The sequence below is a fragment of the Nerophis ophidion genome, linkage group LG03, assembly GCF_033978795.1.
Source record: "Nerophis ophidion isolate RoL-2023_Sa linkage group LG03, RoL_Noph_v1.0, whole genome shotgun sequence".
Lineage (NCBI taxonomy): Eukaryota > Metazoa > Chordata > Actinopteri > Syngnathiformes > Syngnathidae > Nerophis > Nerophis ophidion.
Window position 1 is genome coordinate 25683590 of NC_084613.1, and position 27331 is coordinate 25710920.

At 39.2% G+C, this 27331-nt stretch overlaps 1 protein-coding gene across 2 annotated transcripts in view; it reads right to left on the reverse strand.

Annotated features, from left to right (window-relative positions):
- The window catches only part of cd9a (CD9 molecule a), a 36701-nt gene extending 9370 nt beyond the window's left edge, over positions 1-27331 (reverse strand). Inside the window, exons 1-3 of one of the 2 annotated variants that reach the window (XM_061894764.1) lie at positions 27156-27331; positions 6827-6929; positions 426-523 (exon numbers count right to left, since the gene is read on the reverse strand). In XM_061894764.1, coding sequence (XP_061750748.1) covers positions 426-523; positions 6827-6929; positions 27156-27224 — 270 coding nt within the window. In that variant the 5' untranslated portion in view covers positions 27225-27331. Of the gene's footprint in view, positions 1-425; positions 524-6826; positions 6930-9738; positions 10027-27155 lie in introns of those variants that run through there. The other variant, XM_061894765.1, reaches the window with a different exon arrangement.

Sequence of the window (27331 nt, forward strand, 5' to 3'; positions counted from 1 at the left end):
TGAACATTGATTTAAATTGTCAGGAAAGAAGAGGAAGGAATTTAAAAATGTGTTTAAAAATCATAAAATAATTAAGGTTGTATTTTTTTTTTCTAAAATAGTCTTTCTGAAAGTTATGAGAAGCAAAGTTAAAAAAAATAATGAATTTATTTAATCAAGTGAAGACCAAGTCTTTAAAATATTTTCTTGGATTTTCAAATTCTATTTGAGTTTTGTCTCTCTTAGAATTAAAAATGTCACGCAAAGCGAGACCAGCTTGCTAGTAAATAAATCCAATTTATAAAATAGAGGCAGCTCACTGGTAAGTCCTGCTATTTGAGCTCTTTTTAGAACAGGCCGGCGGGCGACTCATCTGGTCCTCACGGGCTACCTGGTGCCCGCGGGCACCGCGTTGGTGACCCCTGCACTATGGAGTAGATACATACCAGTCCCAGCATGCAGGGAGACTCCTGGATGGCACCACAACATCCAAGAAATCCCACTACCATCATCAGTGCTCCAGCTCCAATCAGGATGTAAACACCTAAACATAAACAAACAATATTATGTTGTCCTACAGTCTCAGGGAACTTATGTTTATTGCAGTTCATTACCCTGGAAAAAAAAACGAATGCCGTTGTATGTCTCATTGAATCCAAAATAATCTCAAGTTGTGCAATTTGAAATATAAAATGTGAAGCTTTTTATATGAAACATATTTGATTTATAACAGGGATGTTCCAATCAGAACAATAGAAGAACACAACAACTAAACAAAGGCAGAAAGTACTATCTACTACTCATTTAAATAATTTGGTTTTCAGTCCACGGAATTACACCCCGAGTTTGTAAACATTAACAAAAAATATATTGAGAAACTAAAAATGTACCCAATCAGTGTAATGTATAACTGATACCCCACCAATTTATGGATCGATCCTCCCTCTTCCACTACTGTGTAATGACTGCTAACAAATTTTGCTTGACGATATATTGACCTACAAGTTATTACAGATAAACGATTTTATTGCCATTATTTTTACGAGACCAGATCAACCATTAATTGAATGATAATACATAATAATAATGCACATATATCCTTTCAAATGCAATAAGCGTCTTTTTATTGTTTATTTCAACTAAATCGAAATGAAAACATTTCAATCTCCAAGTGAAACAAAACAATGAAAGTAGAATTCTCTCACATCAACTTATATATATCAATATGATATTAATACACATGCATATATTAATAAATAAATGATTTGTATATATAAACGCGTATTGGTAAATATAGTTTTGAGATTTGAAAATATATAAAAATAAGCGGTCTTGGTCATAGACATGGTCAGACACTGGCGAGCCAATCAGAGGCACACTAGGGAAGGTCATAAGATGATTGATATATGATGATGTTTTGACACACATTGCACTGATAAGAGATCAGTATCTACATCGGGACAAGGTCATCAAACGGCATTGATACAATAAAATAAGAAGCTAGCACGGTCTTTCAGATTAACTGGATGAATTAGCATTAGGTAATATAACACTAACGTTAGCAAGCTCAGGCCCGTTGTGCGTTCTCTCTGTAAAGACGTGTATAGTTTTTTTGCAGAGAACTCCGGGCATTTCGCACATAATGCATATAAAGCTCTGTGACCCAGACCGCTCTGGCTGCAGTGCCCTTTGCTGGTTGTTCAGGGGAGTGTGTAGGTCACATTTATTTGTGCATCTGGTTTGTGGGAAGAATGTCTCATCGACACAAAAGCAAAAAAGTGATCCACATATGCAAATTCAATACAAAATACAAAATCAAGCATATTTATATTCAAATCTCAAAAATATATTTACAAATGCACGTTTATTTTTACAAATTATTTATATATATATTGTATATCACATTTGTATTTGTAGATTTATTAATACATGCATATGTATATATATTAGGGGTGTAACGGTACGTATATTTGTATTGAACCGTTTCGGTACGGGGGTTTCGGTTCGGTACGAGGGTGTATCAAACGAGTTTGTATTCTAAAGTCTTAACAAGCTGCTCTGCTTTCTTCCTCTGTCTGAGCAGTGAGCACCCAGCATTGGCCCGCCCACACAACCATCTGATTGGTTACATACAAAGCCAATCAGCAGTGCGTACTCAGAGCGCATGTTGTAAATGCTTCATTGTCGAGTAGACATGTGTTTAGCAGCGGACACTCCCCAAATTATAAAAAACACTTTCCAGTCACAACTATTACAAACATCAGTATGAGCCCGTTGACATTTTAAAAACTTAAACTGCAGTTCACAGTTTTCGCTTGAGGTGATGTGAAGGCTAATTAGCTTTTAGCGTTACGTTAGCTCATTTTGCTGTGTGTGTGCGTGTGTTTTTGGGGCAGCAAAGCCCTGTCTGTCTGTTATTTCACATGAATTAACATGAACTCCATAGATTTCCGGAATGAATAGTCTCTCCTATTGCTATTGTACTATTTTTCAGCTATAGTTACATGAATCATTAGTAATGTAGCAGCCTAGTTTTGAATGGCAGGGTCCTTGCTATCACATGTTGACAAAAATATAACATTTACATAATAAAAGTCAACTACAGGCTTCCCAAATGCTGTAATAAATCAAGCATGATGAGTTGACTTGAAACTGTTTAATGTTGCACTTTTTATATGTAGAAGAAAAGTTTTGTCATTTATTTAATCAAAGCAACAAATTGATTAACGTGGGCAGAATTATTATATTGTTCCCAATGTTAAAAGTATAAAGCCATTGTTTGCAAATTTGGTACATAAATAACCCAAAACATTATATTTGTTTGTTTTCTTACTGTACAGAAAATGAACCGAACCGTGACCTCTAAACCGAGGTACGTACCGAACCGAAATTTTTGTGTACTGTTACACCCCTAATTAATATATTGATATATATATATATAAGTGGATGTGAGACAATTCTACTTCCATACAAAACAAACAATTATTAACATTAAAATATACTTTGTCTATAAGCAACATTTTGCACTTATATAATTAAATTAATTAATTATTTATTAATTAAAACATATATTTTAAGGAGGAGATGGGGGTCTCAAATATACACAACCATAACAATAAATAAAATAGCTAAATAAAGTATTGACAAAAAAAGTTGCACTTCAATATTAAACATGTACGCAGAGGTCAAGTAACAATACCCAGACTGAGTCCTACCAAAGACTATAAAAATGGGACCCATTGCCTCCCATTACCACTCAGCATCAAGGGTTGGAATTGGGGGTTAAGTCACCAAAATGTTGCTCACTGCTCCCCTCACCTCCCAGGGGGTGGAACAAAGGGATGGGTCAAATGCAAAGGTTAATTTCACCACACCTAGTGTGTGTGTGTGTGTGCGTGTGTGTGTGTGTGTGTGTGTGACTATCAGTGGTACTTTAATTTTACAAACACTGCAGTTTAAACAAATGTATTACCTACTAAAATTAAGTTTTGCAGATTCCGAGCGAGGCACACCGACATGACATGTCAACATGACAGCACTAGTTTTATAACTGTATTAAGCGGCAGCATGTCTTTGGCGATGTATGTCTGTTAGCACACACTATTTTGCACGGTTTTGTTTACAATGACCTGTCTGTCGCCTTCTTCACCCAATGCGAAGTGAGTTTGGACTGTCGAGTGCTATTTTAAGTGTGCGTTGTTGTAGTCGTGCCCATTTGGCACACTGGCTTCTCGATCTTAATTGGCTCACCTTGTCCCAAACGTTTAATCTGAAATATTGCCACATTGGTGCGGTGGAATTTGGTTGTGTGTTCATTTTGTCCACGTTTGCTGCTACATGCTAACTAGTTGCTCTGTGTGACACTAGCCGGCCGGCGGACAGGCGTAGCTTCACAAAGAGTCAAAGACAGTTAACTAGGACAAAATAATTTACCCCTTTTTTTTCCTTTCTGTTATAGTACAAATGTGTGTAGCCACGAAAAGTGACTAAAAGCCTTAATGCTCTTGAAACACGCACATGGCAAATTGATCAAAGCTGGAAGACTTACACATTTTCCATCCATTTCTACCGCTTGTCCCTTTTGGGGTTGCGGCGGGTGCTGGAGCCAATCTCAGCTGCATTCGGGCGGAAGGCGGGGTACACCAAATTAAATTTTCATTTATCGTCCGTTAATTGACTTATCGAATATCGGCCCAGGCCTTTAATATCCTCTTTCCAACTCTTATTACTCTATGTGAAAATTTCCTGTTAGTATCTGCGCGCTTTCTGCTGTAACGTGATTCTATCTACACCCTTGAAATGTTACGAAGCACTTGATGTTGTTAAAAGCTATCCTAACGGTTAGCCTAGCTATTAGCATGCCTGCTCATGGCTTGCTCTCAGTGTGTAACATGTTTACCCTCATCCTCCAGTGATAATGTAACTTGATAATGATACTTAAGATCATTTTTTTCAAAACTGCTTATTTACATGTCGGTGTTTGGATTAATTATTATCAACCACAGGTGATTACTCGCTTGCATAATTGAAGTTTGCTTAAAAAAAGACCCTAATAATTGTAAAAAAAATGCATTTTTATTGCCAGAATGTTTAATTTTAAGCCTGTCTATTATTTGTACAAAACTTGGTAAGAGTTTTATCTAAAGTTCTTTCAGGCTGTAATATGGGGTGAAATTTGTCCAGGATCACACCATTTAGTCTCCTCACTCACCTAACCCTAACCCTTTCCAGGAAACTCCTGAATTTCAGTGCACCTCCCGACAATCTACCGGTGCAACCATTTACCCGAATTTGTCCCAATTTTCAGCCGGCCGACATTATTATGGGCTGCCGTGACTGCACTGCCTTTAAAGTCCTCTACAACAGTTGTTTTCAACCTTTTTTCAGTGATGTAGCCCCTGTGACCATTTTTTTCATTCAAGTACTCAATAATCAGAGCAAAGCATTTTTGTTGGAAAAAAGAGATAAAGAAGTAAAATACAGCATTATGTCATCAGTTTCTGATTTACTAAATTGTATAACAGTGCAAAATATTGCTCATTTGTAGTGGTCTTTCTTGAACTATTTGGAAAAAAAGATATAAAATAACCAAAAACTTGTTGAAAAATGAACAAGTGATTCAATTATAAATTAAGATTTCTACACATTGAAGTAATCATCAACTTAAAGTGCCCTCTTTGGGGATTGTAATAGAGATCCATCTGGATTCATGAATTTAATTCTAAACATTTCTTCACAAAAAAATAAAATCTTTAACATCATTATTTATGTAACATCTCCATAAAAAGTGTAGCTGTCAACACTGAAAGTTGGATTGTAGTATTATTTTTCCACAGTTTATGAACTTACATTCATATTTCTAAGTATTATTGAATAATACATTTAAAAAGGATTTATGAATTGCTGCTACTTTTTATAACAATTTTATAAAAGATCTCACTTGCCGCTTGGCATACCTTCAAGTACCTCCATGGGTTCGCGCATCCCCTAGAAGAGGACTACTGCTCTACAACATGTCATCGCGCACCCTTCTACATCACACAACCAATGTGCAGGCTCTGTAACATGTTGTATGAAACTTGTGCAGAACTACATCAGGGGCTGCAAGATGTACTTGTTCAACAGCCATACGGGTCACACTTTAACACTGTTACAAATACGCGCCACACTCTGAACCAACACCAAACAAGAATGACAAACCCTTTTTGGGAGAATTTGTGTTTATGTTGTGTTACGATGCGGATGTTCTCCCGAAATGTGTTTGTCATTCTTGTTTGGTGTGGGTTCACAGTCTGGCACATATTTGTAACAGTGTTAAAGTTTTTTTTATGGCCTCCCTCAGTGTGACCAGTGTGGCTGTTGGTCAAGTATGTCTTGCAATGACACACGTGCGTCTTACATGGCCAGATGCAACATATAACTGGGCTTGCATGCTGCCAGTTCAGGATGTAGGAGCTGCCAAAGTGCCATTATGGCACTCCCTGAATATTGTTGATATGGTATAAATCGACAGGGGCTTCGAGAGAATTGGTGCCCTGAAATTTAGGGGTCTCCCGGGAAAATTGGGGACGTGGGCAAGTATGACTCTGTTAAGCGCAGTTTATATTAAACTCGCGGGCCGCACCAACATTAAATTGTCATATCAAAGTGCGGGCCGCATACCTACGTCTCGCGGGCCGCATGTTTGAGACCCCTACTATAGTGTAATGCCCGCAGCTATAAGCAACTGCGTGAGAACATATACTCGAACATCACGATATAGTCATTTTCTATATCGCACAGAGACAAACCCGCGTTATATTGTGTATATCGATTTATCGCCCCTCCGTACGCATTCATTTTGACAGTCTTACTTAAGATAGTAAGGAATTGAGCTTATTTGCCGTAATGAAGTTGATTATTATTAGCTTAGAAGCAGCTCCACACTATGTATGGAGACACATAATTAGCTGCTAGTTGCTTGTCAGCCTGGAGACTAAGCTGACTTGTGACCAAGTACTTTTTTGCAAAAATCAGATGTAACTGATCGGTAGCCATTAGATAGGACAACCCTAATTACTAAATTTAACGTGGTTGCCACATTTTGGGCATTTATTTCTGCTTGCCGTATCAACAAAGACATGTATTAATATTTTAATATCTGTAATTGTACTGTAACCAACGATGATATGCCACTTTGCACACATTCCACTGTCAACAAAGCACACAGAACATAATTCATTTTACCAACGCTATCGCCATCAAGTGCAACATAATAGTACATGGACAGACAAAAATATGCGGCAAATTAATTAACAATGCACTCACAACCTAATAATCCTTGGTAAAACACTCCTGAGCCTCTTACCAGTGTAAAACACATATGGAGAGTCTGATCCTTCAAACAGGCCTTTGGTCTTCGGGTCTAATCTCAACCACAGACCAATGGCGAGCACAGCAGTGCCTGCAAGCTGAATGAGACACAAACACCCAAATGTCAGTTATGGTAGCACAGTTCTCAAAATGTGGGGCAGGTGGTAGGGTGTGTATGGAATGGGGTTACGGTGCAATGCCAGGGGGTGCATGTGTGATCCTGGGGGATATGCTTTAAAAGTATCATGCAGTATTAGGCTTCAAACCCCACTTCGAAAAGCTGTGCACTACAAAACATGCTCGTTGTAGCCATTAGCCCTGACTTCTTCATTTTGATAAAAAAATAAATCAGTACAAATACTTTGATTAATTTTTTGTTTTATAGGTCAAAGTGTTTTATATATTGTGCTTCTGAATGTATTATTCTTGATTAAGTCTATTCTATTTTTTTTAGTACTAAATGGTTCAAGTCGGTCAAAAATGTTTTATTCTTTAAATGTAGTTTTTAAATTTCTTTATTTTATATTTTTTTTCAGGCAAATTGATGCATTTTTAGTATTTTATGTTACAGATTAAAAACAAAATTAATAATTGTTTTATTTAATATTAATAAGGATAACATTTTATGCAAAGGTGTACTTATACCAATTTTATAGAGCAATTATACTATTTATTGCAGGTCTGAGCAATTATTTTGACTCTGGGGGCCAAATTTAAGAGAAAATAATACGTCTGGGGGCCGTTATATCGATCTATCTATCCATCTATCTATCTCGATATATATATATATATATATATATATATATATATATATATATATATATATATATATATATACATATATATGTATGTATATATATATATATATACACATATATATATATGTATATGTATATATATATGTATAAGTACATATATATATATATATATATATATATATATATATATATATATATGCAAGCTGTGAAAATCTGCTGTACAGTATGTGTGCTTGGGTCTTATTTTTAGGAACACTAATAAAAAAACGGAATATTAAATTTTTTACTGAATGAGACACCCAGAATGTACATGAAAATAAAGAATGTGGGATTTACAATATTAACTATAAACGGACTGAATATTGACAACATATGAACATCACACCCGTTCTCGATCGACATATTTTACAATCAAGCAAAATACAACAAAAATGCAACAAACACAGCGAAATATGAAAGTGAAGGGTAAGAAAAAAAAACCCACCTATGATCAGATATATCACTAAGCTTTAGAACTTTGTTGTAAAAATCTCCTTCCGCGTCTGTCCCTGACATCCGCATTTCAGGCTCTGGAAAAACTCTGTGGAAACGCTTCCCACCCACATTGCTTGGTGCCTTGTTTGAGCTGTCGTGACATAGATTACTATAGTAACTCATTAGATTACCATAGTAACTACCGTATTTTTCGGAGTATAAGTTTCTCCGGAGTATAAGTCGCACCTGCAGAAAATGCATAATAAAGAAGGAAAAAAACATATATAAGTCAGATTTTTGGGGGAAATTTATTTGATAAAACCAAACACCAAGAATAGACATTTGAAAGGCAATTTAAAATAAATAAAGAATAGTGAACAACCGGCTGAATAAGTGTACGTTATATCAGTGGTCCCCAACCACCGGGCTCGATTGGTACCAGGCCGGAGAAGAATCTTTGTATTATTATTTTTTTTTAATGAAAAAAAAAAAGTATTAATAAATCAACATAAAAAACACAATATGCACTTACAATTAGTGCATCAACCCAAAAAAACCTCCCTTTTTCATGACCAAAAAAAAATAAACCCCCCCCCCCCAAGAAGGTGCCTGGTATGTTAACGTAACATATTATGGTAAGAGTCATTCAAATAACTATAACATATAGAACATGCTATTAGTTTACCAAACAATCTGTCACTCCTAATTGCTAAATCCCATGAAATCTTATACGTCTAGTCTCTTACGTGAATGAGCTAAATAATATTATTTGATATTTTATGGTAATGTGTTAATAATTTCACACATAAGTCCCGCCTGAGTATAAGTCGCAGCCCTGGCCAAACTTTGAAAAAAACTGCTACTTATAGTCCAAAAAATACGAAAATTAGATTACCGTAGTAACTAGTATATCATGCAAAAGCTCAGATTCCAACCATTGAAATACTTTGTAAAGTTCAAGACTTACGGTCATTTGAAAACATCAAATCAGTTTTCATCTCAAAGATCTAAAGAAAATATTTGGGAATGTCAGGCGGGCCAGATTGAAAACTTTAAAGGGCCGCAATTTGTTCGGGTCTGATTTATTGTCATGGCGGAAAGTGAAGGGTGCTAAATAATTTCTTCTTCCGAGGGGGGCGTAGCACCACGCTAGCTCACATGAATTGCACACACTCGGTCAGATACAAGGCATGGCCTGCACCGTGAAAAAGACACACTGCACTCACATTAGCTACAACTGCAGAAAGCGAGCGAACATTTTGTGTAGCTGTGAGTAACATCTCTCAGGAGAATTCAGGTCTACGCCACAGCAAACCATGGTAACATTCTGGTAATTCTGCAATGAAGGCGTCAATTCGATACAACTTTTGTATTGGTTGGGGAACTGTAGCTCTTGCTGGTGTGAATATAATGCCATTTTATGGCATTGCCGCATTTCCTCCTTCTTGACAGTCATTCATGCACACCATTTTGTTTGGAGTACGCACACAGACTGGCACACACTTTAAAGTGTTGAGTGGTGGTTGAAGTTGGCTTGGAAGATCCTCACATGTATTGGCCTTTATTTAACACACTATCTTTTCCCCAGCTCGACGCACAACAATAACCCTTCCCCCTTTTTGTCACACACACACAAACACACACACACACACCAGGAAAAGCAAAGTACACTTACCCAGAAGAACAAGTTAAATATGAACATGAGATATTTGAGGCACTTAATCCCCCCAGTCATGCTGACGACAATTTGTTGACCGCCTTTAAATTCCTGAAGAAGCACGATCGTCCTGTAAGCTCACAAACAAACAAAACAGACGCTTTTCAAAGTGAAAGCTCTGTAAATGTCACGCCTTCTGAAAAATAGTTTTCCACTTTGGGAGTGCCAGGAACGTCAGGGTTGCCGCCTATTTTCCTTCCTCTTTATGTTCCATGCTCTTACTTGCACTGATTGTGTGTTACAACTCTCACAGGCACTCAGCCAGGTGTGTTGGCGTCTGATAGCAACACAGGCGGCCCCTGTTGGAACATGCTGACACCTACAGTCTTCTCATATGGACGCCAAGTGGTGTATTTACTCTCCTTGTGTCTGAACCGTGGTGCAAGTATTGAAACACATCCCCATAAGCCATGGGTGTCAAAATCTGGCCCGCCGTGTAACTTCATTTGACCCTTGAGGCAATATCAAATTAACATTAGGGATGGCCCGCCGGTATTATACAGCAGCGGTACCGCTGTAACACCGCATTCACCGCTAATACCCATACTTGCCAACCCTCCCAATGTCCAGTGCCCCTCTCGAAATTCTCCCGGGGCAACCATTCCGCCGAATTTCTCCCGATTTCCAGCCGGACAACAATTTTGGGGGCGTGCCTTAAAGGCAATGCCTTTAGCGTCCTGTGCAAACTGTCGTCACGTCTGCTTTTCCTCCATACACACAGCGTGCCGGCCCCTGTCACATGATGTATGCGGTTTCTACACACACATAAGTGAATGCAAGGCATACTTGATCAACAGCCATACAGGTCACACTGAAGGGGGCCACATAAACAACTTTAACACTGTTACAAATATGCGCTGCACTGTGAACCCACACCAAACAAGAATGACAAACATTTCGGGAGAACATCCGCACCATAACACAACATAAACACAACAGAACAAATACCCAGCACTAACTCTTCCGGGACGCTACTATATACACCCCCCGCTACCAGCAAACCTCAACCCCCCAACCCCGTCCACCTGAGCCCCGACATCAATAAACTAGCATCCCAGAAAAGATGGCAGGAATCTGGCTTGGGCACATAAGATTAGAACACTGTGTCTCAAACTGAGCAGTAAAAATGCCTGAATGGTTGTTTTAGTCATTGGTATTTCATTTTCAAATGTATTTGTCTGTGGAAAAAGTTAATGTTGATATTTACCTCAGAAGGCTGCGCATAGAAGAGGCATTCAATTATTTTTATAAAAATTGTATTTAATATACCATTTATGTTTTTTTGTTTATTTTTTGAAAGTTGATTTTACACTATTAAGTTATATAAATAAGCGTTGCTTGTTCCATATTCAGTGTTAAAGCAAATCAGTGTAGCAAACTGAGCAATAATCAACGTTGTATTCACGCACTTTCTCTTGCTACTTTAAGGTTTGAATGTTTGATTCATTCATTATTATTATTTTATTTTCAAATGTATTATTGTGGGAAAAGTTTATTTTGATGTTTACCTCAGAAGTCTGCAAATAGAAAAGAGGAATTACATTTTTATTAAAATGTTATTTGATATGCCACTGATATTTTTAAATTATTATTATTATCATTATTTGAAACTTGATTTTGCATGTCCCTATAAAGTTATATAAGCCTTACTTGTTCAATATTCAATGCAAAACGTGTTTGGGTCCCTATTAAAAGGTTCATTTGTTCAACCTTGGCCCGCGCCTTTGTTCAGTTTTAAATTTTGGCCCACTCTGTATTTGAGTTTGACACCCTTGCCATAAGCAAGTAGTCAGTCAATCAGGGATGGGTTGGACTCTGTTCTGTTCCCCCCGAATAATTATTTTCAGGATAAGATAGGACAGATTTTATTCATCCCACAATGGGGAAATTATGTGATTGCAGTGCGGATACAAAAGGTCCACAAAAATCAGGGACAAACACATGAAAACAACAAGGAAACATTAAAGAACAAAACGGACATAAAAGACATTAATGAGGACAGAGCTGCTGCAACCAGCTGCCTTTTCCATCCATCCATCCATCTATTTTCTACCGCTTATTCCCTTTTGGGGTCGCGGGGGGCGCTGGCGCTTATCTGAGCTACAATCGGGCGGAAGGCAGGGTACACCCTGGACAAGTCGCCACCTCATCGCAGGGCCAACACAGATAGACAGACAACATTCACACTCACATTCACACACTAGGGCCAATTTAGTGTTGCCAATCAACCTATCCCCAGGTGCATGTCTTTGGAAGTGGGAGGAAGCCGGAGTACCCGGAGGGAACCCACGCATTCACGGGGAGAACATGCAAACTCCACACAGAAAGATCCCGAGCCTGGATTTGAACCCAGGACTGCAGAAATTTCGTATTGTGAGGCAGACGCACTAACCCCTCTGCCCAGCTGCCTTTTCATCGGAGCCATTTCTACATCCAGCTACAAAGTAAAACAAAACGATAAATTAAAATCATTAGCAATAAATAATTCATATTGCGCACATTACGACTGCACCATGCATAAACATCAAAACGAAAAAAAAAACACCCACTTAGGTTAAAGTTAAAGTGCCAATGATTGTCACACACACACACACACCAGGTGTGGTGAAATTTGTCCTCTGCATTTGACCCATCCCTTTTTTCACTCACTGGGAAGTGAGGAGAACAGTGAGCAGCAGCAGTGGCTGCACCCGATATTACATTTTTGGTGATTTAATGCCCAATTCCAACCCTTGATGCTGAGTGCCAAGCAGGGAGGTAATGGGTCCAACTTTTATAGTCTTTATTATGACTCGGCTGGGGTTTGAACTCACAACCTACCGATCTCAGGACGGACATTAACCACAAGGCCACTAAGCAGGTCAACGTACCCCACAGTGGCCTCTGCACTGCTTCCCCGCCAGACACAGGAACAGACCCAACAAAGCAACCAAGAAAGCGGACTCCGTCCTAGACTGCCCACTAGGCTTAGGCCTATGCGCGAATGAGTGCGAATCGGTCTAGAACAGGAGTGTCAAACTCATTATAGCTCAGGGGCCGCATGGAGGAAAATCTGTGCACAAGCGGACCGGACTATTAAAATCATGTCATTAAAACAAAAAAATGAAGACAACTTCAAATTGTTTTCTTTGGCCAAAAAGAGAACAAACCCATTATGAAAATATTACAATACGGGCAGAGGTAAAGTTTAGATCCATGAATGAAAGAAGAAAGTGAATGAATGTTTATAACTGAATACATTTACATATGCATACAAATATGTTTTTTTTTTGTATTACTTTTTAATGAATTAAGTAATGTTTATGACAACCTTTTTCCAAAACACAATATAGAATGTGAAATATAACAGGATAATGCATACATTTGTCACTTGTTTTCAAAACGGTCACAAAAAGGTAGGACCCCAAAAATTTATTGTTGGACCCCATTTTTATGACATTTGGAAAATTCCTAGCGTCAACACTGACTGAGTATTGGTGCGTGCAAAAGAGCAGCAGGTGTCTAGAAAGACCAAAGTGTCCGATACATGCTCATTCAGCCAGAGCTCCGTAAAGCTCCTCCATCCCGACGCTCGACACAAACTTGCCCATAAGGCTCCCCGAGGCAGATCCAAAATTTCACAAAAAAAACTCAGCAGAATTCACGAAAGTACCACCTCTTTTGTGCAGTCCTGATAGGGCCTGGCACTAAAAGGCAAAAAAGGACACAAGATTGCAGAGCTCCTGCCACCAGCAGCCACTACAGCAGCTTAAAGGCATGCTGTGAATGTGGAACCAACTACATAGGGTGGATCCATTGAAGTTGTTCAGTTCAACTAAATAGATAGAAATTCATTGATTCCTTCAGGAGAGTTCCTTCAGGAAAATTATCACTTACAAAGTCACCCAAATGATGTCATGCAAGACCCCAGCATATTTCAGGAGAATCAAAGACAAGACTATTCAACCAAATAGTTTTGGGGGCCACATTTCCAAAATCTCCAGACTTTTCCTCCTACTATAGGTCTACTTTAGTATATTCCAGAAAACCAGCATACTCTACAGTAGACATTCAATCAATCAATCAATCAATCAATGTTTACTTATATAGCCCTAAATCACTAGTGTCTCAAAGGGCTACACAAACCACAACACAAACCACTACGACATCCTCGGTAGGCCCACATAAGGGCAAGGAAAACTCACACCCAGTGGGACGTCGGTAACAATGATGACCCAGTGGGATGTCGGTGACAATGATGACTATGAGAACCTTGGAGAGGACGAAAGCAATGGATGTCGAGCGGGTCTAACATGATACTGTGAAAGTTCAATCCATAATGGATCCAAAGCGGATCCAACACAGCAGCGAGAGTCCCGTTCATAGCGGAGCCAGCAGGAAACCATCCCAAGCGGAGGCGGATCAGCAGCGCAGAGATGTCCCCAGCCGATACACAGGCAAGCAGTACATGGCCAACGGATCGGACCGGACCCCCTTGACAAGGGAGAGTGGGACATAGGAGAAAAAGAAAAGAAACGGCAACTGGTCTAAAAAGGGAGTATATTTAAAGGCTAGAGTATACAAATGAGTTTTAAGTTGAGACTTAAATGCTTCTACTGAGGTGGCATCTCGAACTGTTACCGGGAGGGCATTCCAGAGTACTGGAGCCCGAAATGAAAACGTTCTACAGCCCGCAGACTTTTTTTGAGCTTTGGGAATCACTAATAACCCGCAGTCCTTTGAACGCAGATTTCTTGCCGGGACATATGGTACAATACAATCGGCAAGATATGATGGAGCTAGACCGTGCAGTATTTTATACGTAAGTAATAAAACCTTAAAGTCACATCTTAAGTTCACAGGAAGCCAGTGCAGGTGAGCCAGTACAGGCGTAATGTGATCAAACTTTCTTGTTCTTGTCAAAAGTCTAGCAGACGCATTTTGTACCAACTGTAATCTTTTAATGCTAGACATGGGGAGACCCGAAAATAATACAATACAGTAGTCGAGGCGAGACGTAACAAACGAATGGATAATGATCTCAGCGTCTTTAGTGGACAGAATGGAGCGAATTTTAGCGATATTACAGAGATGAAAGAAGGCCGTTTTAGTAACGCTTTTAATGTGTGACTCAAAGGAGAGAGTTGGGTCGAAGATAATACCCAGATTCTTTACCGAGTCGCCTTGTTTAATTGTTCGGTTGTCAAATGTTATAGTTGTATTATTAAATAGAGGTCGGTGTTTAGCAGGATCGATAATCAGCATTTCCGTTTTTTTGGCGTTGAGTTGCAAAAAGTTAGCGGACATCCATTGTTTAATTTCATTAAGACACGCCTCCAGCGGACTACAATCCGGCGTGTTGGTCAGCTTTAGGGGCATGTAGAGTTGGGTGTCATCAGCATAACAGTGAAAGCTAACACCGTATTTGCGTATGATTCGATGTTGGTCTATTTATTTTGTTAAGACTTAGAAGAGCAGTCGGCTGTTTTTAAGGACTTTAAGGACAGTTAGTCAAAAATCATCCATCACAGCGCACCAGATTTTTAAGGACCGTGCGCAAAAATGTGAGTCTCCTTTGAACTGAAGTCTACTGTGGTGGAAAGTCCAAAACTTAACTGCAAAAGAAGTGGTTTTAGTAAAAAAGTTTTATTTACCCAATATCAAAAAGTACAGATTGGATAAAATTGCCCATGCAAACAGACATCGTCCTCCAGAGGATCCAGAATCAAACGAAAACATGCAAATCATATCAAATGTTGGTCCACTGGCTTTTTATATGATTCCCTCATGTATCAAGGTCTTTTTTTTTTGCAACTGCTTGTTCCAAAACAAAATGTGAATTCCTTAGTCATAACAAACAGTCATCACATTTTGTAGACTGGTTGGCGCGACCCCAATTTCAACTTTCCCCTACTTTGCTCTTTTAGTGATTCAGAATAGGCGTTTCGATAGACTTTCTTTTTTGGATTTCAACAGACACAAAATATGGTTCAAATGTCAGAAATTTCACTACACTACCGCCATCAGTTGGAATAATTAAATAATGAAAACGAGAGGACCTGAATTTGAACCTTGAGTAACACATTATTAGGACTCCACCCTCCAGCCCAGGCTGTCTAAAATGATGATAAAGGTAATGTTAAAGTACCAATGATTGTCACACACACACTAGGTGTGGCGAAATTATTCTCTGCATTTCACCCATCACCCTTGTTCACCCCCTGGGAGGTGAGAGGAGCTGTGAGCAGCAGTGGTGGCCGCGTCCAGGAATCATTTTTGGTGATTTAACCCCCAATTCCAACCCTTGATGCTGAGTGTCAAGCCGGGAGGTAATGGGTCCCATTTTTATAGTCTTTGGTATGACTCAGCCGAAATGACTTGAACTGAAGTTTAACAACAGGAGTAAGTACAAACAATGTACAGTGGGGCAAAAAAGTATTTAGTCAGCCACCGATTGTGCAAGTTCTCCTACTTAAAATGAGGACAGCGGTCTGTAATTTTCATCATAGGTACACTTCAACTGTGAGAGACAGAATGTGAAAAAAAAAATCCAGGAATTCACATTGTAGGAATTTTAAAGAATGTATTTGTAAATTATGGTGGAAAATAAGTATTTGGTCAACCATTCAAAGCTCTCACTGATGGAAGGAGGTTTTGGCTCAAAATCTCACGATACATGGCCCCATTCATTCTTTCCTTAACACGGATCAATCATCCTGTCCCCTTAGCAGAAAAACAGCCCCACAGCATGATGTTTCCACCTCCATACTTCACAGTAGGTATGGTGTTCTTGGGATGCAACTCAGTATTCTTCTTCCTCCAAACACGAGTTGAGTTTATACCAAAATGTGTTATTTTGGTTTTTATCTGACCACATGACATTCTCCCAATCCTCTGCTGTATCATCCATGTATCCATTTTGATTTTTCACATTCTGTCTCTCACAGTTGAAGTGTACCTATGATGAAAATTACAGACCTCTGTCATAATTTTAAGTGGGAGAACTTGCACAATCGGTGGCTGACTAAATACTTTTTGCCCCACTGTAAATACCAGCGCTGAGCAAGAGTAAACCGAGCTATCTCAAGGTCAAAGCATTCTCTAAAATCGTTGCCTGTCTTCTCGTGCTTTTCTCAACACGTTTGCAACGACTTGGCCGCAATCGAAACTGAAAGTTAACTTGACGTGTGTGTGTCTAGCGCACACACATTCTCCTCATTTACTCTCTCTACAGGCTGGCAATTTATGACAGCATTAATAATAAAATATGTGTGAGAGTGCATAAATAACAAGCAGAGTTATTAGATAGTAGTGTGTGTATCTCAAAGCAGAACAAAGGTCAAAATTGGTCATTTCAAAGGCATTATATTCTGCTTAAAGGGGTCAAATATTCCTCTAACACAGACCTGGGCAAATCAAGGCCATTAAGCTTTTCAATTTGGCCCGCCGGACATTCCGAAATAATATCTTTATATGTTTAAGATGGAAACTAGCTGCCATTATGATGTGCAGTGATGTTTTCAAATTACAGTAAGTCTTGAACTAAACAAAGTATTTCAATGGTTGGAATCTGTACTTTAGCATGACATACTAGTTATTATGGTCATCTAATTAGTTACTATGGTAATCTAAGTCACAGCAGCTCATACGAGGCACCTAGCAGTGTGGGTGGGGAAAGTTTCCACAGAGTGTTTCTAGAGCCTGAAATGTGGGTGTCAGGGACAGACGCGGAAGGAGATTTTTACAACAAAGTTCTAAAGCTTAGTGATATATCAGATAAATCAGATTGTAGGTGGGGTTTTTTTACATTTCGCGTTCATATTTCGCTGGGTTTGTGGCATTTTTGTTACGTTTCGCTTTGTGGTAAAATATGTCGATCAAGAGGGGGTGTGGGGTTCACATGTTGTCAAAATTCAGCGTTTTATCGTTCATAAAAAATCGTAAATCCCACATTCTTTGTTTTTATGTACATTCTGGATGTCTTAATCGGTAAATAGAAGTAAATTTCGATTCCGTTTTTTAAGGTAGTCTGTCAAAACGTTTTTAGCATTCAATCAGACATTATTATTAGTGTTCCTAAAAATAGATATACCGGCTTCCAGACACATTTTTTCTCTCTAAATTTGCCCCCCCCTTAGTCAAAATAATTGCCTAGGCCTGCTCTAACAACTACTAATAAAACTAACAAAGCCTAACAACTACTGACTGCATCTGAAATAAACAAGTTACAGCAACACCTTCAGGGTTTCCCACACATTCATTTATTTGTTGCGGCCCGCCACGAAAGAATTACGGCTGCCACAAATAAAGAAATAAAAAAAAAGGTAAATTTTTTTTTCTTCTTTTTTTTTTTCAGCTTTTGACTCGCTCGACCGCTCATAATAGCAATGGGACTCTGTCTGTGAATGGAGCTTGTAGTTACATATTATATAAATATGTAAATATTATATAAATATGTATATAAATATGTACATAAAGTGTTGTAATTATATTCCAACTCCACGTTCTTCTTGGTCATCGCCGCCGCCGCCCCAACATACAACACCCAAACCCTCCCCGCCCGACCACACCACCGCAAATAGATGCCTGACCTGTGGGAAACACTGACCTTAGTTACATAAATCACATTACAAAAAAAAGTGTCATAGCAATAATGGAGAGGACTTAAACAGGTCCTTTGAGGAACGTTTTGTAAATCACAAGTTTGGACCCAAGTGTCCTACGTTTGCTAACAAGGTTAAATTGTCAGTGCAAGGATCTGCCAAAGTGTTTACAGTGGTCCAAGTTCCTCTATACAACAAGAGCACTCTACTGTTTGTAAGAATTTGCTGCAAAAGTGTTTCTCTCCGAACTTTTGAACAGATCTTGGGCCGGATTTGGCCCCCGGGCTACCAGTTGAAAATATGGGGGTGTTCCGTTTCCAGCCTACATTGAGAATAAACTATGAAATATTAAAACACTGCAGAGGAGGATTAGGGGCACTGCTAAAAGAAAAAAAAATGATTACAATTAATCTGCTTAACTTCTTATCTTACAGAATCTTGGCCTACATTGTGTGGGTTTTAGGGTGTTTTTTTTTTTTTTTTAACAAATGCAAATAATACTGTATTCCACTGATATACAGAGGCTTAGTTTTTATTTGGCTTTTGTGCTCTTTACAGAAATGTACCTGTGATGGCAATGAGGAAAGTTGTGATGATGACCATATAAACGGAAATGGTAATTGCGTGGTAGATAAGCAATACACATGCAGGGTTTCCCACACATTCATTTATTTGTGGCGGCTTGCCACGAAAGAATTACGGCTGCCACAAATAAAAAAAATAAAAAATAAAACTTTTTTTTATTCATGTATTTATTTTTTTCTGGCTTTTGACTCGCTTGACCGCTCATAAAAGCAATGGGACTCTGTGAATGGAGCTTGTAGTTAAATATTATATAAATATGTAAATATTATAGAAATATGTATATAAATATGTACATAAAGTGTTGTAATTATATTCCAACTCCGCGTTCTTCTTGGTAATCGCCGCCACCACAGCTCCCCCCAACCCCCACACCCGTCCTTACCCCCGCCGCCCGACCACACCACCACAAATAGATGCCTAACCTGTGGGAAACACTGCACATGTCATCAGAGTTATAGGTGAGTAAATAAACTATTTTTTTTCTCTTTTTTCTAAATGAGTGGCTCACTACTTTTTGGTGGTTTTAAGGAAATGTTTTGCTTACACTTGCTGTCATCTCTTTCTTATACACTACATGAGCATTGTAAATTCCGGACTACAAGCCGCTACTTTTTTTTCTACAGTTTGAATCCTGCGGCTTTAAATTTACCGGAAACTTTCCACCCCTTTGCAACCCTATACACAACGAACATACTCATGTTATTTAACTTAAAATATAGTTGTGGATTGAAGAGCCTGTGGTAGTTTGTTACAAATAACAGTCTGTATTATCCATCCATCCATTTTCTACCGCTTATTTCCTTTTTGGGGTCGCGGGGGGCGCTGGCGCCTATCTCAACTACAATCGGGCGGAAGGCGGGGTACACCCTGGACAAGTCGCCACCTCATCGCAGGGCCAACACAGATAGACACACAACATTCACACTCACATTCACACACTAGGGCCAATTTAGTGTTGCCAATCAACCTATAATCTGTATTATTTTATTTAAAATACATAAATATTCAATACATTCTCCATCGATTCAGTATCATCCACATTCCAATTGTGATACATCGAAAAATCCATAATTTTCCCCACCTTTATGTGCAGGAGTACCCAACAATGAGGCGATGGTGCACATTTCTTTTCAAAAGAGTGCATTTCCTCTTACACACACACACACACACACACACACACACACACACACACACACACACACACAGCATGTCTTCCCCTTGGGAATGCATTGTTGTTCTCATTTCTAACTATAGCCGCAAAAGTTAGAACCACCATTAAAGGTCAAAACATCCTAGTGAAGCCACACAGGCCACTGGTATACACAAGTGATAAACAAACAGTAGAACACACCCCTCAAGCTTGGTGGGTTATAAATAGCCTGCATGGGACTATTGCCATATATATGGTTATAACCAGTAGGGGTGGGCGATACTGAAAATGTTTTAATCGATTTTGATATGAAGTAATTCTGGGTATTCCTGATATCGATTATTTTTAATCAAATTTCGTAGGATCAGCGAATAAGTTGATTTTTGTTTATACGTGAATTTAACGATATAGAAAAAATAACTAAAATAATTAATTGTTTCCTAATTATTACATATACATTGTTTTTGAACTAAATAAAGAAAACAACTAAAAAAACTAGGGCTGTCAAAAAATTTATATTTTTTATCAGATTATTCACATTTTGGAATAATCACGGTTAATCACTTGCACAAAAAAATACAAAAATGTCCACTGAGACTAAGATATGGCACTAGAACATTCTTCCCTGTAATCATAGTAGAGTAATTGCATCTATTGTAAATAAGACACAAAAGTTTTAGGCCACCTTCAGCCCGCCAAAGCTTTTAGTTTGTCCTGCCAAACATCACCCAAATAAGCTTGATGAAACCATTCAAAATAGCTCATGTATGCAGTACTCCTGCCACCCCGTAGGTGGTAACAGCGAAGCATATGTGTCACTATGAAGCAGCAGTGGGGGGAGTAGAAGAAGATGGCACTATGACCCAGAAAAAAACACGAATATTGTACATTTAACATCAACTACACAAAAACGTATGAATGTTTTGAAATGACTGACATTGTGATGTTTTGTATTCGTGGTTGTGTTGTTTTTGGCTCTAACACTGGCGATCAAAACTGGTTAAATACATGCGACAGAGCTACACCTTAGGTTTAATTGTGTGGAGCCACATTCAATGTGTACAATGTTTGCTGTGTGTATTCATACAAAACCTCATATTTTATTTATGTGACATGCACAATGGACATCATACTTTAGTAATAATTATATTTTCAGTCTTAAAAACCTAAAAATAAAGGAAGATGTATAAAAAATAAAACTGACGGAGAAAATGTATTTAAACGAAGGAACATCAAACATCAACAAAACTTTGCTTCTGTTTCTTCATGCTGTTAACTATCTGTCTAACTGCACACGCTAGAAACGAGTAGCGAGGGCAGAATAATGAATTTATTGACAGTGCAGTGTGGAAGCTAATGTGTTTACTTTGTAAATAAGTAAACTATGTCTCAAAGGAATATAACCTGCCGAGGCACATTTTAAAGAAACATCCAAATTGTTATGTTTGGTCCCTGAGACCTTAGGCCCTTAAAACTGTGGCTTTATTTTGTATGTAGTTGAATAGCCCTGCTTTAAGCTAACAAGCTAAAGAAAATAATCTAGGGGTGTGAAAATAATCTAGGGGTGTCAAACGATCATTTTTAAAATCAGATTAATCACATTTTGGAATTTGGATTAATCATGATTAATCACAGGGAAATACTCGCTTGTTTTGTTAAAATTTGCTTAAGAAAAGACGGCAATGATTGTACACAAATGCGTTTTATCGTCGGAATGTCATCCAGATACGTTTTTAAACGTTTGACTTGAATGCGTGTTGTTTAGTTGCACAATACTCACTGACAGTTTTATATAAAGTTATTTCAGGCTGTATTTTGGAGAGAAATTTGCCAGCGAGCACACCAGTCGGAGTCAGTTCACTAATTTTTGTACTGACGTATGCACGTATCTGATCACTGCCTGTACAGTGGTTAAGGCAAGGGTCGGCAATCCAAAATGTTGAAAGAGCCATATTGGACAAAAATACCACAAAAAATCAGTCTGGAGCCACCAAAAAATTAAAAGCCTTATATAAGTGTTGTAATGAAGGCAACACGTGATGTAAGTGTCAGTATTGGCTATATTATTCTACAATCAAAATTACTTTAAAAGTCTTATAGAAGTGTTATGATGAAGACAACACATGATTTACATGACTATATTAGCTATTTTAGCCTACTATCAAAAGGACTATGTGTTGCAGGCTGACGCAAATCTTCTTTTGACAGAAATGTTGAAATGTACTATTTATTCTACACATTTTTACAACATTGGAAAACCTTAGTAAAACTTCTCAGAGGGTGAGATAACGCCTGGATATGACTGGCTTAGAATGGTCAAAGGTATAGATGTTTGTCCAAGTTAAAGGAAACTGATTTATTACAATCTTTGCAAGCTGGGTAACGTTTGGTGTGGTCTATAACAATACACAAACAACTATCAGAAATGCAGGAAATTATATTAGCATAAATATAACTACAAATGAGTAATGATGCAATATGTACATACAGTTAGCCTTGATAGCATGTTAGCGTTGATTAGCTTGCAGTTATGCACTGACCAAATATACCTGATTAGCACTCCCACAAGTTAAAAACATCAACAAAGCTCACCTGTGTGCATCCATGCATTACATAAAAAGTTTGGTGGACAATATGACACAAAAAGGAGTGGCACGGTGGGAGAGGGGTTAGTGCGTCTGCCTCACAATACGAAGGTCCTGAGTAGTCAGGGTTCAATCCCAGGCTCGGGATCTTTCTGTGTGGAGTTTGCATGTCCTCCCCGTGAATGCGTGGGTTCCCTCCGGGTACTCCGGCTTCCTCCCACTTCCAAAGACATGCACCTGGGGATAGGTTGATTGGCAACACTAAATTGGCCCTAGTGTGTGAATGTGAGTGTTGTCAGTCTATCTGTGTTGGCCCTGTGATGAGGTGGCGACTTGTCCATGGTGTACACCGCCTTCCGCCCGATTGTAGCTGAGATAGGCACTAGTGCTCCCCGCGACCTCAAAGGGAATAAGCGGTAGAAAATGGGTGGATGGAAAGTTAGAAGGACAAAACAGCGCTCGCCTGATACTCTCATCAGTGAAGCATGTTTTATACAAACAGCGGGATTTCTAACATTTAGAAAGGTGTGTGTCATGATTGTCCTTCTATAGAAATCATATTAAAACCAAAAATATGTAGCTGGGATAGGCTCCAGCACCCCCCGCAATCCCGTAAAGGGGCCGAGCGGTAGAAATTGGATGTATGCTTTTTCCCCTCATCTTTTTCCATTTTCATATATTTTTGAAAAAGCTAGAGGGAGCCTTTTGCAGCTATTACAGTTGCAACTCTTCTGGGAAGGTTGTCCGCAAGATTGCGTAGTGTGTTTATAGGAATTTTCCACCATTCTTCCAAAAGCTCATTGGTGAGGTCACACACTGATGTTGGTCAGGAAGGCCTGGCTCTCAGTCTCCATTCTAATTCATCCCAAAGGTGTTCTATCGGGTTCAGGTCAGGACTCTGTGCAGGCCAGTCAAGTTCGTCCACACCAGACTCTGTCATCCATGTCTTTATGGATCTTGCTTTGTGCACTGGTGCACAGTCATGTTAAAATAGGAAGGGACCTGCTCAAAACTGTTCCCACAAGGTTGGGAGCATGGAATTGTCCAAAATGTTTTGGTATCCTGGAGCATTCAAAGTTCCTTTCACTGGAACTAAGAGGCCAAGCCCAAGTCCTGGAGGGGGTCCCTTCTTCTTCCAACATGACTGCATGTGCACCAGTGCACAAAGTAAGGTCCATAAAGATGTGGATGACAGAGTCTGGTGTGGATGAACTTGACTGACCTGAACCCGATAGAACACCTTTGGGATGAATTAGAATGGAGACTGAGAGCCAGGCCTTCCTGACCAACATCAGTGTGTTACCTCACCAATGAGCTTTTGGAAGAATGGTCGAAAATTCTTATAAACACACACCGCAAACTTGTGGACATCCTTCCCTTGAAACTATAATAGCTGCAAAAAGTAGAACCACATCATATTGAACCCTATCCTATGGGTTAGGAATGGAATGGCATTTGCAGTTCATATGTAAGTCAAGGCAGGTGGCCAAATACTTTTGGCAATATAGCGCCTTTTTGGTGATTAATCAAATGTGTTAATGCGCTAAGTTTGACAGCTCCCAAAAACAACTCGAATTATATATGAATATGTAAATGCAATTTTATTAATGTGACGATATGAACAGCACGACAACAAAAACGGGTGTTTGGAAAAAATAAATAGAGCCTAATTGTGGGCGGTATGGCTCGGTTGGTAGAGTGGCCTTGCCAGCAACTTAACGGTTCCAGGTTCGATCCCCGCTTCCGCCACTCTCGTCACTGCTGTTGTGTCCTTGGGCAAAACACTTTACCCACCTGCTCCCAGTGCCACCCACACTGGTTTAAATGTAACTTAGATATTGGGTTTAACTATATAAAGTGCTTTGAGTCGCTAGAGAAAAGCGCTATATAAAATATATTCAACTTCACTTCAATTAAATATCACACAATGATCTAAATCAGTGGTTCTCAAATGAGGCTACGCGTACCCCATGGGGTACCTGAAGGTATGCAAAGGGGTATGTGAGATTTTTTTTTAAATATTCTAAAAATAGCAACAATTCAAAAATCCATTTTCATCCATCCATTTTCTACCGCTTATTCCCTTTTGGGGTCGCGGGGGGCGCTGGCGCCTATCTCAGCTACAATCGGGCGGAAGGCGGGGTACACCCTGGACAAGTCGCCACCTCATCGCAGGGCCAACACAGATAGACAGACAACATTCACACTCACATTCACACACTAGGGCCAATTTAGTGTTGCCAATCAACCTATCCCCAGGTGCATGTCTTTGGAAGTGGGAGGAAGCCGGAGTACCCGGAGGGAACCCACGCATTCACGGGGAGGACATGCAAACGCCACACAGAAAGATCCCGAGCCTGGATTTGAACCCAGGACTGCAGGACCTTCGTATTGTGAGGCAGACGCACTAACCCCTCTGCCACCGTGAAGGTGGCAGAGGGGTTATTTATAAATCCTTTATAAATAAATTTATTGAATAATATGTCAACCAAATATAAATGTACGTTCATAAACTGTGAAAAGAAAAACAATGCAAAATTCAGTGTTGACAGCTAGATTTTTTGTGGACATGTTCCATAAATATTGATGTTAAAGATTTCTTTTTTTGTGAAGAAATGTTTATGAATGCAGATGGATCTCTATTACAATCCCCAAAGAGGGCACTTTAAGTTGATGATTACTTCTATGTGTAGAAATCTTTATTTATAATTGAATCACTTGTTTAGTTTTCAACAAGTTTTTAGTTATTTTTATATCCTTTTTTCCAAATAGTTCAAGAAAGACCACTACAAATGAGCAATATTTTGCACTGTTATACAATTTAATAAATCAGAAACTGATGACATAGAGCTGTATTTTACTTCTTTATCTCTTTTTTTAACCAAAAATGCTTTGCTCTGATTAGGGGGTACTTGAATTAAAAAAATGTTCACAGGGGGTACATCACTGAAAAAAGGTTGAGAACCACTGATCTAAATTGACCCTAGTGCAGTGGTTCTTAACCTTGTTGGAGGTACCGAACCCCGCCAGTTTCATATGCGCATTCACCGAACCCTTCTCTAGTCAAAAATAAAATGTTTTTTCTTAATTTAATGATGTTACTATAATAAAGAAATACTAATAAAGATATATCTTACAAACAGAAAGTTACAGGAATGTACACATGATCCCATGTTTACGTCTCATTGTGCAACATGTGAATGTTTTAGTGGAACCTAAATGCGATCTCTGAAAGAGGTACAAATTATTTCCAACCCCACCTTGTAAGGAGCTCATGAAAAACAATGTTGTTTTTTTCTGTCATTGTAAGTGTGCCAAAACCCTTATATTAGAAACTAATCTTATGGAAATGATTGCTGTCATTTGATTATAATAATCAATCAATCAATCAATGTTTACTTATATAGCCCTAAATCACTAGTGTCTCAAAGGGCTGCACAAACCACCACGACATCCTCGGTAGGCCCACATAAGGGCAAGGAAAACTCACACCCAGTGGGACATCGGTGACAATAATGACCCAGTGGGACGTCGCTGACAATGATGACTATGAGAACCTTAGAGAGGAGGAAAGCAATGGATGTCGATAATAAAACATTTAACTTATTTAGTCAGGTTTGGACAGGGGTTCCGTCGAACCCCTGAGGCCGACTGATCGCACCCAGTGGGTTCGATCGCAATCCTTTTTTCTTTTTTTTTCTTCGTCATGAAAAAGGGAGGTTTTTGTGGTTGGTGCACTAATTGTAAGTGTATATTTATGTTGATTTAATAAAAAAATAAATATAAATATATATATACATACACATATATAATATATATATATATATATATATATTTTTTTTTTTTTTTTCCAATAAAAATTAATAAAAAATTATTCTGCGGCCGCAGCCCGGTATCGGGCTGCAGCCCGGTGGTTGGGGACCACTGGTGTAAAGGACCCAAAAAATATTTCCTGCCCTTTTCTGACTTTGAGCCCCTGCCCCTCTATAATCATGTGCACGTCCTTGGATGGATCTCATCGCACTGGTCTCAATCCGATACTAGCATCGGCGTCGACGCTAGTATCGATCCACCCACATCTAATAATAACTCTGAGTAGCTCACAAAGACACACACGGAAAATAAATACGTGCATGAATTGTTGAATGTATTTACATTTTCCGTCGTGAGTGTCCACCGTGGCTCATTTAGGTAGTGTGTGAGTGTGCTTAGTTGCGTCGCGGAAGTGGGTCACTCGACCACCGGGGAGGCTTAATCAGCAGCCCGGGGAGCCTCCACACACACCGGGACTTCGCTGCTAGAAGCGGTCCGGTGATGTAAAAAATAAAATAAAATAAAATAAAAATTCGTCTTTCGATAACAGCCCGGCACCATTCGCGCATTTCAACGGGACGTCCCTACCGTGGTAAGCCGCTCACGCGAAGGACGCCCCTCCCCCCTATTGCCCGCCAGCAACAAACGTAACGCACTCACCCAGAAGATGAGGTTGAAGGCGAACATCAGGTACTTGATACACATCTCTCCCCCAGATAGTGCCGCCATGGCGCCTGTCGTGCTGTTACTACTGAATGGACTGCAGCGGGAATCCCACGGCAGTGTGCTTCTTTAGTGAGGGTTCCTCTCCACGCGTGGCGCTGCTCCGCGTCTTG